Raw genomic sequence first — 18560 nt, forward strand, 5'->3', positions numbered from 1 at the left:
AAAATATAAAAAAGTCAAGTTCGGCTAGGTTGACCCATTTCACTTATTTTCAGTCCTTACGCAAAATCAGTGTGTGCGACTTTATGTTCGTTTTGAGGTGCAAGGTCACATATATTATTATGACAATTATCATTTACATTAATTGTGGAGAGGCCATTTTGTGTGGTGGACTTGGGTCGTTCTTTGATTCATATGGAATTCGGTCGTTCTTTGATTCCTACATATTCTGCTATAGAGATGGGAGAAGGATGAGAAAGGGCGCTATTATATGAATGTAAGAATGACCCAAGTCCTTCATTCTTACATTAATATAAGATTTAACTCATTCATTTCAGGCACTTCCAGGGGTAATTAGGATTTATCATTTACACACAAGATGAGTCCATGCATAAGCTACAATTTTCCATGTCAAACTAAATTTGGCCAAAAATTGGACTTGGGTCGTTCTTATATTCATATACTCATATCTATATCTATATATATATATATATATATATATATATATATATATATATATATATATATATATATATATATATATATATATATATATATATATATATGTATATGTGTGTGTGTGTGTGTGTGTGTGTGTATCTTTTTGACAAGGCCTCGTGCTACTACGACCTCGATAGACGCTTGATCAAGGAGGTACTAGTACTTGAATAGACAAGGCAATGTGATTTGATCACAATTGTCAGGCGCATCAAGAAATAAAAATAAAACACACACCAAGCCTCAGCCGAAGGCTAGCTGCCCACAGACTGGACAGAGACAGAACACAGTTTGACCCCGGGTTCGAAGTAAACAAACCCGTACTCCGCGAGTTCTTCCGCACATTTAGTGTGCATACGTGCACCTCACCCAAGTTCAAAAGATCATACATGTATGTGGGTTCAGCGTGCAAGAAATCGTGCAGTGAAGCTCTCGTACGGAGAAGCCACAATGCAGCTCTGCCATCAGGAATTGACCTGAATAATATGGTGAGCCTCATACGCGTAAGTCCGTACACCGTTATTTCTGTGGCACATCCAATCAAAACATCTCATGCCAGTTTCATTTTCCCCTATCATCATGTGTGCAATTTCGTGTGTGTGTGTGTGTGTGTGTGTGTGTGTGTGTGTGTGTGTGTGTGTGCGTGTGTGTGTGTGTGTGCGTGTGTGTGTGTGTGATGCAAATATAAGTTAATAATAGCAGTCTGTGTAAATTTAGATCGTGTCGTTTAGCGTATGTGATCAGGGAAAATGAACATGGCTGGCGTCAGGGAAGACATCCGTTCGTTCATATACTAGTGCCATTATGGATATGCATTATTTATAGAGCAATAGAGAGTACAACAAAAGCGTGTTGTGCTGCTTCGTGGATCGATCTATCACTATTATTTCTCACTCGAAATAGTTGGGCGTTGCTTGCTCTGCATCCGTACTGTGTACATGTATGCTGGGTATGTTTCGTTGGAGTTGGAATAATACGCCATCAAATTTATACCCGCGTTACACATACTGTAAAAGTCCCCTTGCATGCACATATGGCAAGCACAAATATTCGTGTACTTTTATTTTCGCGCTAGATTCTGGTTGCGCGAAATGCGCGAAAATTTCAACACCGCGAAAATTTCCACTTTTAATAGAGTATAACCCGGTACCCTACACGAGGTAGCGATCGAGTCCTTGTAAACTCACAAAGCAATCCAGAATATTAGGGTGCCTACAAGATGCGGGAGTACATACATTACCAATAATCCACAATATACAACTGTGAGATCAAAATAAGGGATTACACGTACTCCCTTATAATATGTTCGTTTGAATCCCAGAGAAAAAGAGAAATGATAAACATGAATTGTAAAGGAATTGACCTATATAGTTGTATGACAATCTAACCCGATCGAGCTATTAGGTTGTAGTTCCATGCTATATAATCTATCGTGCATGTATAGGGCCCATGATAATTCGTGTTTTTGCGTATGTGTGTATGTGTGTCAATTTGTTAGGTCACAAATCTTGACCCCACTCCCTCATGTAGATTACTTAACGACCTCTAAACATAACTGAAGAAAGATAATGACATCTCCAAATGTATTGACAACACGCGGTGAGTTGGCTCAGTCGGTAGCGCGTCTGCCACACGATCACGCGGCCCGGGTTCGCTTCATTCATTCATCGCAAAGAGCAGGGTGTTTAACCAGGTGAAGTGGTCCCACCTCAAATCCAACTGGACCCCATGGAAGACCAGCTTAACCTAGCTTAATATGGGCTATCCAGCCATCTTCTCAGATGGAAAAGGAACAAACAAACAAACCATTACGACACCGAAGGCAAATGATAAATTGCCAAACTATAAGATTGATTCTAAAGTGATAACAAATAAGCATGAGCTATGAAAACAAGATTGTGTTATAGTAGCTGAGGCTATATACTAAAGACTTTTATTCAGACATTCCCGGATTCGAATCTTTGCAGCCCTGGGCGTTTGTCCTTTAAAGGGGAAAATCCAGTCCAAACATAAATTCGTCTGATAAAAAGAAGTAACGAGTTCAATGGTAAAAATTTGACTGAAATCGGATGAGAAATGAAGAAGTTAGATTTTGAAGTTATGCTATACTCTGCAAAACTGCAGTTCTTGTACAGTGGATATGAATATGCAAATGAGTGAGCTATTTAAACCATGTCGTACCCTCACAATATTCCAGTGATGGCGTACACACACACACACACACAAAAGACAAAAATTCCATGTTTCTGTCATTGAAGCCTGAACGTGGTGTTATTCCTGCATGGTTGAAAAACTTCACAATAGTGATCAGTTATAGGATTTGAGCCTCGGGAATAATTGCGTTTGAATGAAATGCCGGAAATTTAAAAGTTGTATGTCCAAACTATTATGGCAAGTTGTGAGTGAATGGCATGCTCACTTTGCAATTTGCATATTCATATTGACTTTTCAAGAAATGTTTGCTCCCAAAATAGTGAAACTTCAAAATGTCATAACTTTTTTTATTTTTCATCCGATTTCGATCAAAATTATACCGTTGAACTCGTAATATATTACTCTTTCTTATCAGGCTTATATTTGGACTAGATTTCCCCTTTAGATAGAGGAAATGCTATATATGGTGTATTGTTTGATCCAAACATTTTCCCTGGATGGCAGGGTCCACTAGAAGAGCACTGCTAGCCCTAACTATTCTGGATTTCTAAAACCAATCTGTAAATTCAAGAATCTGGCCATATCATCACCATTTCCAGAGGATATCATCACAATAATACTGATAATAATAGTAATGATGATAACAAAAAATAGATGTTCTTTATGTAGCGCATTAGTGGACTTTGTAAGAATCTCAGTGTACTTTACAGACTATTATTACCCCGGTCACTGGATGCATTATTTCCGAAAACACTGACCGTTCTCATTCTCCATTTTCTTAAGGGCATTCCAGCCAGTCGTCATTTCATAGGTGCGCACGTGCTGACCAACCGACATCCGTTAGACATTGGTACTCCAATGTGGACAAAGTGCCTTCCTGAAGAGCAAACCCACGATCCCACACCACCCTCATATGATTCAGAAACGTGCGCAGCTTTCATTCACTCGGGCAAGACACCTGCAAAAATTTTTATATCAATACAATTATGCACTTGATTAGAGCTAGTGCTGTTATATTGAAGAGCTTACGAGAGGGTTAAATGGCTTCACGTTAATAACAAAAAAGATAATACTTGTACCTGTAATATGGGTGATGTTTGTTATGCCAAAGGTTCGTTATTCCGAAACACACAAATTCCGTATAGACCCACCCTATAAAAAATAGATGACTTAATTTGAAAAGGAAATAATTAGTTTTGGTGACACGAACATTTATTTTGTGGCTTTTTCCGAAGGTTTGTTACTCCGAAGTTCATTAAGGTAGTCCGAAAATGAAGTAGGATTCGTCATTTTAAAGGCTCCTTAAATGTAAATCCGAAAAAAAGAATTGCAAGGTTCCTCATTTGGAAGTTGCGTTAATAAGAAAAAGAAAAGAAGTTCGTTATTCATTATGTTCGTTGATGAGAAAATATAGAAAATAAGCGCATATTTGCAAATGTGGTAACAAACCTTTGGAATTACGTACCTCAGTTCGTTTTCGGATAAACAATCTGCCGGATCGAGTAACGAATGTTTGTTTGTTTGTTTGTTGTTGTGTTTTCTCTCTTTTTTTTTTACTTTCGAATCAAAGAACCTTCGGAATAACGAACCTTGTTTCATTTTCAGAATGAGAAACCTTTGGAATAGCGAACGCCTTCGGCATAACGAACTGGAAATGGCTAGTAACTGATCAGTGGGAATCAGTGGGAATGCTGGGGGATGATTATTCCAATCCTTGTGGAATTCATTTAAGAGTACATTATGTATCTATTGTTGAATGAAAATTTGTTTGCTCAGAATGATCTCATATTCAAGTAATGTGCAGTTTAATATTTCCAGGTTAGCATGCCTGTACAGTGACGGGGCGATTAAACTACATATTTCTTGAATATGAGACCATTCTGAAGCAAATAATTTACTTACAACAATAAATATATAATGTACTCTTAAATGAATCCCACATGGATTGGAACAATCACCCCCAGCATTCACACTGATCAGTTACTAGCCATCCCCTTTAAGCAATGAATATTCGGTGTGCTTACCACGTGACAGAATGTGACCAATGAGAAAGAGAGAGTTGAGATGTGAAATGGAGGGAAAAGCGACAATGTACGACGTTTGCGTGGTGGGGGCTGGTATGGTGGGCTCGGCTGCTGCCAAGTGGCTGTCGCAGCAAGCGGACATCAAAGTTTGCCTGATCGGCCCGCAGGAACCCGAGGGTGAGGTGAGTGTAAAGGTCGCACTGGTATTTCAAAGATTTTGGCATATTGTCTTAAAAGTCTCAAATTGTGACCTGCACATATCTTTTGCACGAAATTATACCAAAAGGAACAAGATTTCCCCAGTAAATCACTTCATTTTTGGTTGCACCTACTTTTTGATGATATGTGCATGAGTTGACATGAATGCATAATGTACTCGCCTTTATGTTGGTAACAGCCAATAACGACTGTTTTGTGAAGGATAATTCTCTTAAAACGTTGAATATTTAGTCATCTCACTACTATTTGGTTGTTGGCTTCTATACTCTTGATATGCATTTATCTATATGAAGAGTTTGTTCGCAAAAACCGATAAGTCCATATTTGCCAAATGGAGATATTTGCGATTAAAGGTCAAGAAAAATAAAGAGAATAATAAGAAAATTTTTTGCTTCTTTTGACCATAACTTCAAAAATGTACCCTTATATGTAGTGACCAATATATCATTTAAAAGGTAATATTTTGTACTTTATGACAGAGACCGTACTTCAAAATCTTCAAAAATGGACTTATCGGTTTTTGCAAACAAACTCTTCATATATTTCTAAATGTCTGTCGTATAGGGTATAACATTGCCAATTCTTGACATCCAGATACGAATATTTGATGAGAAAAGGTGAAAATCAAAAACTCTTAAACTCCACTTCATGTGTTATATTTCTTTTATTTTCTATTATTATCTTATGTCCTATTATGATAAAACTTGATTCATTCTGTTTGTACTTATTATCACAAACAAGTTTTGATTCGGATTTGAAATTTCAATGACAAACAATAATAAGGAGAGGGACATTCTACAAATGTGTCGGATTAAGATCTTTATTCGTTTGTCACTCCCAGCAGGAATGGAACTCGGCTGATCGAGAAATCTTCGGCTGCCACTACGACGAGGGCCGCATCACGCGGGAGTTGGACCACGACTCGGTCTGGGCTACCTTGGCTCGACGATCCATTCAACGTTACAAGGACATCGAGAGAGAAAGCGGTAATCGTGCGGGATTCTTAGGTTCTGTTTTTACGGGGGGGGGGGGGGGGGGGAAGCGTGCAGTTGTGCAACGGATGTGGATGAAACTTCGCTATAATCACCATGGCAACTTGTCTACACGAGACGTTGTATCCTGATCAGTTGTCTGCCTAGCTATTGCTGTGGGTACTAACAAGTTTAACTTTAATATTGCGAAGTGCTTCATGAGGCAAAATTGTAGTTTCTGTGAAGAAGTACTAGTCAAATAATATTTGTTATTCTTGAAGCCGTTGACAGTGTTATTTCAATAACTTTCATATCCAACAAACATGAAGTTGAATACTTTCCCCGTTAAAATGTTTTGCCGTAACCTAAAAAAAGATCTAAGTAACGGCTTACCCTCTTACATTATCTACTCTTTTGTTTGTTACTCTTATTGTTTCATTCCAGTGTGCTCCTGACGATTCTTACGATGTGCACCAAGACTCTCCTTATATTTATTAACTGTTTTTTCTAACATTCCTTGTATTTGTTTATTTTTCTCTCAAGGACTCAAATTCTATGAGGAGGTTGGATGTGCCTTCATCGATAGGAAAGGGTCGCCTTCGAATCTTGCGTACAGGCGAACTGCTGAAAGACTTGGAATTCAGCACAAGATCCTGAACGCCACAGAATTTCACGCTACTTTTCCTCATATTCACGTCGAGGACAATACTGAGACTGTATGGACGCCTCGTCACGCCGGCCACATCAGCCCGAGAACTCTCGTGCGAGCACAACAACGACTCGCAGAGCGAAGAGGATGCGACATCATCCGCGAAGTCGCCGTCAACGTCGAAGAGGTGAACCGTGGCGGTGGTAATGGAGGAGGAGGCGAGTTTGTGAAGGTCACCACGAAAGTTGGCCGCACAGTTCTGGCAAGGCGGGTCCTCCTTTGCTGCGGTGCTTCCACCAATTACTACAATCTTCTCCCCAGAGATAAGAAGCTGGATTTCAAAAGTTTGAGGGGAATTGTCATCCTGGCTGAACTGAGCAAAGACGACGTTGACAAACTCCGTGGGATGCCTTCCTTAGGTTACCATGACAACTACGCATTGCCGCCAATTAAGTATCCTGACGGTAGGTCATATGAACTTCGGTTGACATGAGCAAATATTCATTAAGTTATGGCCGTTTGTTTTTAATTTTATAAACGTTATTACTTTAGTAGATGAATACAACAGCTACTGTTCATCCATGGGAAGAACATTGTTTTTGTTGTGTTCCCTCATAGAAGTCCATGTTCTGAGAGTATAGGCCAGAAGACTTCCTCTTATTCTGTAATTAAAAGTACGTTCCCCTGGGTGTTATGTTACTAGAAAGGCACACTTATTTTCCAGGAATGTATTAAACTTCCCTCCACAGAATTGTCACGACATGCAGTCACTAGTGACTATAAACAGACGATATTATTATATTGCTATTTTGCAAAAAGAAAAAAAGCCGCAAACACTTGGGAATATTCTACGGTCATGCTGCAGACGTTAATATCGTTACGTATATTGCAAATTCAACTCCATTGAATATCGTAAATGATTTCAAAATGTTTATTAATTGGATTTCAAAAACAAATAAGCAAACAAACAAACATAACTCTCCTCTGTGGCTGAAAACAGTTAATTTAAATGATCATCAGGCCATAGTTGTACAAGTGAAAAGTAGCTTATCATGCACAATCAGTTACATTCAAGCATGACGTTATCTTGTTAGATCTTTTTTTTAATTTGCTTTGCTTTTACCCTCACAAACTCACTCGGAAATGGTGTTATTTGCACGTACATGTGGTCAGCACAGCAGTAATTCTTTTTTTAAAGAACTTCAGATTCCTCTACATCTTCTAAAAATTGTCACTGTTTCATGGACAACAGACATTTTAAATACTGAACAACTGATGTATACATCTTCGCAAATACCGGTAGCATGATCGTACGGTAACCTGAAATATCTTTAGTCATTATCCCTAATTTATCGTGAAACAGCTATTTGCTGACAGTACATAGTAGATATAAAAGAGAACCTTATTCATCAGTACCATTTTTTGTTTCGGTGTTGTGTTAATTGTTTTCTTATTCAATGCACGCGTACTGTTTAACCATTTACGGTCCAAATTATGATATCATTATTTTTTGTTATGATTTGCAGGAAGGTTCTATCTGAAATTAGGATTCAGGGCAGATCCTGCGGATGAAGTACACACGGTGGCAGAGGCCGCATCGTGGTACAAGAGCCACGGGAGAGGCCGGGATGCCACAGAGATGTTGGAGGTCTTTCGTGGTCTTTTTCCAGGTATGGTTTTTATATAATTTCTCAAATATTCAAGAGTTTGGATATACTCCATTCTTGTCAAATTTAGATATTAGCAATAAAACCTTTTGTAAAACAAAGTAAGTGTTGAGACAATGTTCAGTATTTTTTTTTACCACAACTTCTAGGATATTCCGTATTGTGGAACAAGGGAAGATTTTTGGAAAGGTTTTGTTTCGCTCTATTTGATGATGGAGTTACATTGAAATGTTTAGAAATGGCGCTTCATCCTTGTTGGGATCAAACCTTTCTTTTCTCCCTTTGAATTGATTCTAGAGTAACTCACAATTTTCACAAGCTATGCTTTTCTTGTGAATTCCTCTTTTTTCCATGTAGAGTTATAAATCAAGATTGTATTGCTTACTTGTTTTTTTTTGTCCAAACCAGAGTTGATATCCTTATAGTAATTGTTTCCATTTTTTTTTTGAAACTTACGTGATTCAAAGTTCCTTTAAATATGTACTCATGTAGGCGTTATGTATTACTTTGTATCACTTTATATGGAAAAATCATTTTGAATTGAATTGAATTGAATTAATTGAGTTGAATTGAATTGAATTAATGGCTTTGAGTGCATCTGTCATTGAGTGGCTAAGACTCTATAGGCAATTGAACAAAAAGTCGGAATTGATTCGTGCTCTGCGCGTGTCTCTCTTGGGCCTGATGTCCTATTCTTTCTCATCCCTCGACCCATGTGTGTAAAAGGAGCAAGACCCTTCGGGAGAACAGAGATAGTAATTTTACCAATGACATAAAATCATCAATATCAAGATAACATCTAACAAAGATCATTTTTACCACAGTTTAACCGGCCGTCAATTAGTAGCTGTGAGATAGTATTAAAGAAGGCATATGTTGAGCATTGTGATCAAACTCCTTGCGAACGTTTAAGTGTATATTGTCCACTAAAAATATGTTACAAATTGGCTGCGAGTGAACAAATTATTAATCAATATATCAAAAACTAATATTATGATATTTACAAAGAAAAAAATTAACACTGACAGTGTATTTATTAACATGTGTGGTTGTCAAATTATGCAGACATCTTCAGTGAAATTCCTTGGAGTTCATGTAGATAATAAATTGAATTGGTCGAATCATATTAATTTTGTTTGTAATAAATTATCAAAAAATATTGGTGTAATGTATAAACTTAGTTTTCTCCCAAAGTCTGTTTTAAAGTCAATCTATAATGCTATAATTTTACCTCATTTGTATTATGGAATAACTGTTTGGGGCAATGCTCACGAATGTTACATTCAAAGACTTTTAATGCTTCAAAAACGTGCAATACGAATCATTTCCCATGCCACTTTTCTTGCCCATACCCAGCCACTTTTTTTATCCCTGAAGATATTGCAGTTGAATGATATGTACAAATATCAAGCTGGCATTTTTATGTATTTGTGTAAAAATCGTTTATTACCAAAGACTCTCTTAGATTTGTTCACTTTTAATAATCAAATTCATAATTATAGCACGCGATCCGCGAATGATTTTCACCTACCTCTATCCCGTACTTCTTTTTATCAACGATCTATCATTTACATTGGTCCTACCCTGTGGAATTCTCTCCCCTGTGCAATTCGTGATGCTAACTCTTTGAATACATTTAAATCTGGTTACAAAAAAATTCTCTTTTATAATTATAGCCAAACTCATTGAGGTCAAGAGTATAATCTTTTATTCTTTATGATTCAAGACATCCCGTATTTTGTTGTCATTGTGTGCTTTGTTTTGTCTTGTCTTGTCTTGTCCTGTTCCTACATTTTACTTCAATTGAACACACTATAGATAAATGTAATTGAAATTGAATGAATGATTTTAGGTCAGCTAAAAATAAGGGACATTTCCTTTCTGGCTGCTACCTTCCATAGCATATCTGTGAAACCTATTCATATATGTGTTATTGTCAATCTATTTCTGTTGGTTTTTTTTTTCCTTTTCACTGTATTATATGTTCGTAGTCGTATCCGAATATTGATGTATGCATTGTTTTTAATATGTTCCATGCTTTGGTGAAATAAAGAAACTTGAAACTTGAAACTTGAAACTTGAAAAAAAAGTACAGTTGTAACTTCTTATCTAGACTTTCCTGGAGTCATAGCGTTTCAGACAGCCAGTTGTCTTATGTGACTGCCCATAAATAAACAAAGCATCGCAGTATTGAAGGATTATTCCAGGTGAAGATAACTGATTGTTCTTTATGAATTCATTACATATTCTCAAGAAATCTTTCTTGTATTCAAGTATTTTAGTTTACGTATAGTGGGGTTAAAACAAATAGTTATTGTAACTATTGACATATTGTCACCAATCACGCGCCACGTATATTGAGAGCTACATTTTAGAAGAAACAAGAGACTTATCAATTTTCAAATTCTTTTTTCGTGAAATGTAATGACTAATACAGACCTCAAACCTGTCTCCATGGAAACCAACTCGTGTCTGGTTACCCTGACTCCAAACGAACACCTGTACTGCGATATGGCTTCACCTCGAGTTGGAGTGTTGGCTTGCATGAACGGCTGGGGTGCAAAGTCTAGTGACGAGATCGGCCGCATGGGGGCGCTGATGATTAGCAAAGGATCCTGGGACCACGATTTGAATGCAGACCTGTTTAAGCTACGCTTTAAACCAGCGTCGACAGCTCCTTCAAAATATTAAGCGCATTACCCACCAAAGTAAACAGAAGTACAAAGATTGTTTAATCATGTATATTACACTGTAGTTGTATGTTGTTTGTTTAAAAGAAATCTGAAGTTAAAAATGTATTCCCACAGATTGAATCCAGTATTAGAGCGATAAAGGAATGATCGGTACTTAACGACCTAAAGTTGGACAGTGCCAAAACAGAATTTCTCACTATTTCTTCGCGTTTTCGGGCAGTAGAATCCATACAGTCTCTTGACTTCGATGGTACTGCTATCCATGCAGCACACACTTGCAGTAATTTAGGTGTTATCTTGGATGATAAATTGCTCATGGAAAATTTTGAGTCGCACAAATGTCACTCTGCTTCATTCGCACTTTACAAAATTGGGAAAATTCGAGAGTTTAATGACAAACACACCGCAGAACAAATAGTAGTTCATGCTTTCGTCATTTGCTAACATGAAACTCGGTACCATCATTGTAATTGGAATTGTATGTTTTTTTTTTGTATAATCTTTCCATTTTTTGAGCGCATAGGGACATCATCATTGTGTTATGCGCTATGCACTGTCAATTATTATTATTATAGGTTTTTCTGGCCAATTCCGCACTTTTTTCAATCCAATTCCTAATTGCTGCATTCAATTTAGCACAATTTAGCCTAGACGGCATGTTCGGTATTTCAATTTTATAATCTTTTCATTCAAATTCATTTTGGAGCATTCAAATTACCTTTTACATCATTCGAGTCAGCACTTTTTCAGTTCAAATTCGTAAGACAAGCACCATTTCGCAAATCGTTCATTCAATTTAGCACGATATAGTCACGTGATCACGTATACGCTGCGCTCGTTCATTCGAATTCATTCTTGGGCATCCAATTTCGCATTTACTGCGGTCAATTTAGCAGACACGTTTATGCTTTTATTCTGATATCACCTTTGCAACAGTACTTTCAAAATATGTGCATGTGCTTATAATGTTCGATAGCATTATTTCATTCACAGATACATTGATCTTAAGTTTGTTTTGTCAATAATTGGGAGAAGGAGGTTTCAATTTGCATCGTGATTATTTCTTTCATCTGCATGTTTCATTATTTTCATTTGGTGGGTGCTAGATTGCGTTAATTATCATTAGGAATAAATAAAAGTTCTTGGATCAGCTCTAGCCATCAATTTGTCAAGGTTATTACCCTCGAATGCTTCTATAATTCTTTCCCTGTCTTCTTGAGAGATACGCCTGTATCTAACTCGTGCTGCCATGACTGGACATAAGAAAGTGAAGTGAATCTATGGTACTGGTGCAAGCATGGCATGTATAGTTCTGATAACATGTATGAAAGAACAACAAACAGAGCAACAAACTTGAGTTATTTAGTGTCAAAGATACCTTTACTATATACTTAACAGTGTGTGGATGAAACAAAAATTCACATTTAAATACATATAAATCACGGTTCTCACCTTTTCAAAATAGAAATAACATTACGCCAATTTGAATGAACATATTTGGAATTTGACTGCCCATACGCGAAATTGAATGACTGAAATACCATTTTCCGCCAGTGCTGGCGAATTTGAATGACTGAAGAGCACGTGCCAATTTGAATGCCCGTGTTACGAATTCGAAAGGCACATGTGCGAATTTCAATGACCGAAATGCTAAATTGAACGAACAAGTTGAAATTTTGAATGACAGAATGTGTAGTGACGAGGATTTTCGCTAAATTGAATGAACCTTTTATCAAATGGACTGACAAAAGTGCGAAATTGGCCGGGAAAACCTATATTAGTAGTGGTATTAGTATTATGCGTGTAACAAACTCACTTTGTGTTGATGACAGGAAAAAGTGGTCAAACTGCCATTGACCGTGTTACCTCGATCAGTCGTCAAAAATAATGAGTCAAAAGAAAATTGCAGTGAGAATATATCACCTCAGTCAAAATATATAAATAAACGAATATGCAAGCAAGTTCTATTTTTCTATAACCCTTTAACAGATATGATGCCAGCACTTTAATTTGATACAAATCGTTTTTCTTTTTCACGACTTGCCAGATCACTTTTTCACATTTTGTTCGTTGGTTCACATACCATGCTTAAAACCACATGTTATGTCGCAAGGTTCTTAGTGATTACCAGATCATTACAGGATACGAAAAGATAAATGACACACTAGAGATTGCAACAAACAAACAAAAAATGATTAAAAAAGGAGCAGACTTTTGAAGAATTTCTCCTTTCGTTCCAAAAGCCGGGTCTTCCATAATACATTGTACTACGAATTGACGATGTCTTCATGTACTTGCTCATATTTCTATCTTAGATATTGTCGAACCGTTTTATTCCATTGTAGTTACGTTTGGGACCATCTTGTCTGACGGCTTTATACTGTTACGCTCAGGTGTGTAGCACTACTTTGTCGTGCAGTTAATACTGTTACGTTCTGTTGTGTAGTAGAGCATAAACAAATATTCAAAAACCTCTTTGAGAGGCTATTCATGTTTTCGGGATGGTGTAGTACTGGTTGAGGAGAGTATTCAGCCGTTACTTTTTTTGCATACAATTCTATGAGGAATCCAAAGTTCATAATTATGATGAAAAACGAAGCGATCATATAGTAAAAGGTGGCTCCCATGTTTATTCAGTTTGCCTCTATTTTGGACAACTCAGCTATTTCGAAACCAATTTTCATTCTTGACTGTGCATACATCTTAGAATTATGACTGTGCTCTTTCATATTGCCCCTAAGAGGTTTCTTATTGTCTTTAAAAAAAAAATCTCGAAACATAAGTTTGAAACCTGTAGCCAATTCTCAATCGAGACCGTACCATCCTTTTAACCCTCTCCTTGCCAAATCATAACACCTGCCCATAGGTTTCTGTGTGAAATTTGTGCACAGTTGATTCATTGTCAGAGAAAGAGGTAAGGGAGGATTACGTACGTAATCTACTGAGTATTGCTCAGCACTTGGCTCTATATTTTGCGTACGAATGTGCAATAGAACGCCTCACTGGCATACTCATATCATTTTTACTGAATTTCATGAAAACATATATATATACCGTCATAATTTTCTTTGTGAATATTTCGTTTAGGTTATTTCCAGCTTTGAGAAGTGTCTTCCTCTTGGTCATAATAAAGGTTATATACCAGACTCCCATCGTGGTGTCTTTGTAAGGATGACCTCATTTTCTTTTTCAATATCGTTCTCAGAGGGATACGATTTTAATCGATGTAAACTCAGCGATTGGGCGATTCCACCCGTCGGCATAGTAAATAAATTCCTATACAGCTGAATGAGTTACATTTTAGTTACCATTAATTTTGAGCCTTCTTTTTTATTCGTCATATATTCATGCTTTTCTTTTATCTACTTTCCTACGTATACCTCGGTGATCCATCGCACGATGTGCCTCGCGTGTGTTGGTATAGACCCTTCATTTCTTCTCCCTTCTCGCCTTTTTCCTGTCCTCATGTTTCTTTCTGTTTCTTCTTTCAAAATAATTTCTTCTTTTTCCTTCACTGTTTTTTTCTCTTTATCTTTCTCGTTGCTTGTGTTTGTCTATCCATCTGTTTGTTTGTTTGTTAGTCCGTCTGTTTGTTTGTTTGTTTGTTTGTATAGATCTGTATGTGTTGTGCACCTTTTATAATATATCTAGCAAATCGCTTCTTTGATGTTATTTAGTCTTTTTGTCCACGAGGAGACTGCAAAATACAAGCTTAGCTTTTTAGCATGTCTCCTCCATTTCCTGCAATTGTAGATTTAATTCAATGTTTACTTGCTTTTGTGATGCGTATAGTATTCTTAACTTCACGTATTTTTCTTTCTTACTACATTGTATTGCTATTGTGTTATTTTGTGTATGAAAATGTTTTACATTGCTTGAAATGAAATAAATGAAAATTTATCACATAGGTCTTTTATTCGGGCGAAGTTGCAAAATTTGAAGGAATGTTAAGTGTTAAGGTTATTAATGTTTTTACTGCTAATCATGGACAAGCGTAGTTAAACAGGCTAAACTGTTTTAAGGCGCTATATATGCCTTTTTTTTATTGACCTTGGTAAAACCAACAGTCTATAATATGATATATGTATATGCGATAATATAGGTTTTCCCGGCCAATTTCGCACTTTTTTCAGTCCATTTGATAAAAGGTTCATTCAATTTAGCGAAAATCCTCGTCACTGCACATTCTGTCATTCAAAATTGCAAGTTGGTCGTTCAATTTAGCATTCGACCAATGAAATTTGCACATGTTCCTTTCGAATTCGTAAAACGGGCATTCAAATTGGTACGTGCTTTTCAGTCATTCAAATTCGCCAGTACTGGCCGAAAGGGGTATTTCAGTCATTCAATTTCGCGTATGGGCAGTCAAATTCCAAACATGTTCATTCATATTAACGTCATGTTATTTCTTTTTTGAAAAGGTGATAACATTTTAGCGCGTATTTCTATGTGACTTCTTTGTTTCATCCACGCACTGTTAAGCAGTAAAAGTATCATATTTTTGACCCCTGTATAACTCGACGTTGTTGTCCTGTAACGCCCCCTTTCTTTCATACATGTCATTTTAGGCCTACATGTACCAATACTACAGACGTACGTGACAGATTAACTTCATCTTCTTACAGTCATGACAGCACAAGTTAAATACAGACGTATTTCTCAAGAAGACAGAAAAAGACTACAATTTGATGATCATAACCATGACTTCCTAGAACTGGCCGACACACTCGGAATAAAGCGCTCAACGGCCAGATAAGTTGTGGCCACATGATACACTATCTTCGGACTGGAAGACTCACTAAGCACATTGAAGAAAAAAAAACTGTTGCCAAAATCTCTAAAATGAGTACGAAAATATGAAATGTAATGACGCTTGCAAAACAATAACTTTGTTGAAAAAAAAAACTAAAGAAAGAACCAAAGCATAAACATGCGCGCTAAATTGACTGCAAAAGATGTTAAATTGGATGCCCAAAAATGAATTTGAATGAACGAGTGCAGCATGTCCGTGATCACGTGACTATATCATTCTAAATTGAATGAACGAATAACGAAATGGTGCTTGTTTTACGAATTTAAATTGATAAAGTGTTAATTAGAATGACGAGAAAGGCAATTTGACTGCTCCAAAATGAATTTGAAGGAAGAGATTATTAAATTGAACTACCGAACATGTCATCTACGCTAAATTTTGCTAAATTGAATGCAGCAATTAGGAATTGGACTGACAAAAGTGCGAAATTGGCCGGGAAAACCTATATTAAAGTGTGTCTGATACAGAATACAAATTAACTTTCCCCACTGATTAATTTACTGTTCCGTAGTACTGCAGCAATTTTTTTATGCAGTGGAGTAATATGGAAAAGAGGTTATGTGTGAACACGTTTTGTCGGGAGCCTCTGAAAAAGAAAAGAAAATAAGAGGAGAGAGAGAGAGAAAAGAGACAGACAGATAGACCGATAGAAAGACAGAGAGAAGAGGGAGACAATCTGGAAAACTGCTGAAATTTTAAATTGAAGTTTTGTGCGGCATCGAAATGATAGGTGCGCAAAATCACAGAAAATTTAGATTAATAATCGTTTTTGTTCACCTTCAGATTACATAATCAAACTGTATTTTAGCACATGCCGATTTAAAGATAAGCCTTAAAATGAAGATTTAGTGAAGGAAGTAACACACTCAAAAAAGTGGCGATGCAGAACTAGCTGCCTTCAACATAGGGCGAGAAAATAGCTGTGAGGTGAGACGGCGATTTCTGAAAGGACATAGATTTATGCCATGTATGCAGTGGTATTAAATGCATCTTGGCTTGTGTTTATTTCAAGGCGACTGAAAGCCAAATGTACATGTGGATTGAGAGAATGCAGCAATATCATTTTGCAGAATACATCATGAACGTTTGCGGAAAGTCGGACAATCCGTAGAAACGTTCTGAATATTCTTCATGGCTTGGTGCATGGCCATCGATGAAGGAGAAGACTACGTGTACACTGTACAACACTTCGTGACGTCACGTATGGAAAACGATACAGAGAATAAGAAGAATTCTAAGAAAATACTGTTCATGAAAAGTACAAATTCCCTCGACTTGTTATTACTAACTGACACACTACCATGCATGAAAGGTAATATAGGTTTTCCCGGCCAATTTCTCACTTTTGTCAGTCCAATTCCTAATTGCTGCATTCAATTTAGCACAATATAGCCTAGATGGCATGTTCGGTATTTCAATTTTATAATCTTTTCATTCAAATTCATTTTGGAGCATTCAAATTACCTTTAACATCATTCGAATCAGCACTTTTTAAGTTCCTATTCGTAATACAAGCACCATTTCGCAAATCGTTCATTCAATTTAGCATGATATAGTCACGTGATCACGTATACGCTGCGCTCGTTCATTCGAATTCATTCTTGGGCATCCAATTTCGCATTTACTGCAGTCAATTTAGCATCTACTGCAGTCAATTTAGCAGACACGTTTATGCTCGTATTCCTTTATTCATTTTCATTCATCATAGGTATTGTTTGCGAGAATCATAACATTTCATATTTTCGTATTCATTCTTTATTCTGATATCATCTTTACAACAGTACTTTCACAATATGTGCAAGTGTTTATAATGTTCGATAGCATTATTTCATTCACAGATACATTAGTCTTAAGTTTGTTTTGACATTAATAGGGAGAAGGAGGTTTCAATTTACATCGTGATTATTTCTTTCATCTGCATGTTTCATTATTCAAGTTCAAGTTCAAGTTTATTTAATCAATCCATTAAACATTTGACATTTTACAAAAGGATACAGCATTAAGAATAATGAATGGTTTGGGACCCCAAAAGAAGCAGAGCTTGTAAAAAAAGGGGTCCCGGATAAACATAAAGCAAAAACATACTAAAGTTTTAAACATATTAACAAGACGTATAATAGTAACATATTTACATAGGACAGATGCAACACAAGCACACACACACGCACACGCGCACACACACACATTCAATCACACAAACACGTGTCACAAAAACGCTCATGCACATACATATAATTCACATGAAATTGCAGAAAGATACTTTCTATTTTACTATACTTTTAAATTCAGCTTCCCTGATCAATTCTTGTTTTACAAATTTCCCTCAAGATAGATGCGACATGTACGTTTAAAGTTGGATAGTGATGAGGCTGACCTAATTCTCAATGGCAAATTATTCCATTCTCTAATACAAACATATACAAATGAATTTTGGGCAGTTTGAGTTCTTGCAAAGGGTTGATGAATGAGATTACTTTTACGCGTATTATAAGCATGAACGGTAGAATTTAACACAAACGCATCCTTCATGAAAGATTTCGGATCACCTTGTGTCTTAAACATAAAAATCAAGCAACTCAAGATAACTAATTTTTCAAATGGCAAAATATGAAGTTGAATAAACAATGGCAAACTTGGACTTCTATAGTTTGAATTTGTAATATACCTTACAGCTTTTTTCTGAAGAACAATCAACTTATCTATATGAGTCTTATAAGTATTTCCCCAAGCTACATTACAGTACATTAAATGAGGCATAACTATGGCATTATACAGAGTAATTAAGGTTTCTTTTGGTAAATAGAGACGTAACTTGGATATGATACCAACACTACGAGAAACTTTAGTACAGACGTAACTGACGTGGTCTTTCCAC

The 18560-nt window shown here is 36.6% G+C and overlaps 1 protein-coding gene across 2 annotated transcripts; it reads left to right on the top strand.

Moving 5' to 3' along the window:
- Positions 1-811: 811 nt before the first annotated feature.
- Positions 812-11439, top strand: LOC139717298 (monomeric sarcosine oxidase-like). 2 transcript variants are annotated; one of them, XM_071628792.1, is made up of 6 exons: positions 812-983; positions 4684-4855; positions 5734-5878; positions 6407-6976; positions 8039-8182; positions 10617-11439. In XM_071628792.1, the coding sequence occupies exons 2-6, from the start codon at positions 4694-4696 to the stop codon at positions 10868-10870; spliced, it is 1275 nt and encodes a 424-aa protein (XP_071484893.1). In that variant the 5' UTR covers positions 812-983; positions 4684-4693; the 3' UTR covers positions 10871-11439. The 2 variants fall into 2 exon arrangements, with proteins under 2 accessions (XP_071484893.1, XP_071484901.1); XM_071628800.1 differs by having other exon boundaries at positions 813-983; positions 5737-5878.
- The last annotated feature ends 7121 nt before the right edge of the window (positions 11440-18560 follow it).

This window comes from Diadema antillarum, unplaced genomic scaffold, assembly GCF_040938485.1.
Source record: "Diadema antillarum isolate AM-2024a unplaced genomic scaffold, OU_Dant_1.0 scf00000007, whole genome shotgun sequence".
Taxonomy (NCBI): Eukaryota; Metazoa; Echinodermata; class Echinoidea; order Diadematoida; family Diadematidae; genus Diadema; species Diadema antillarum.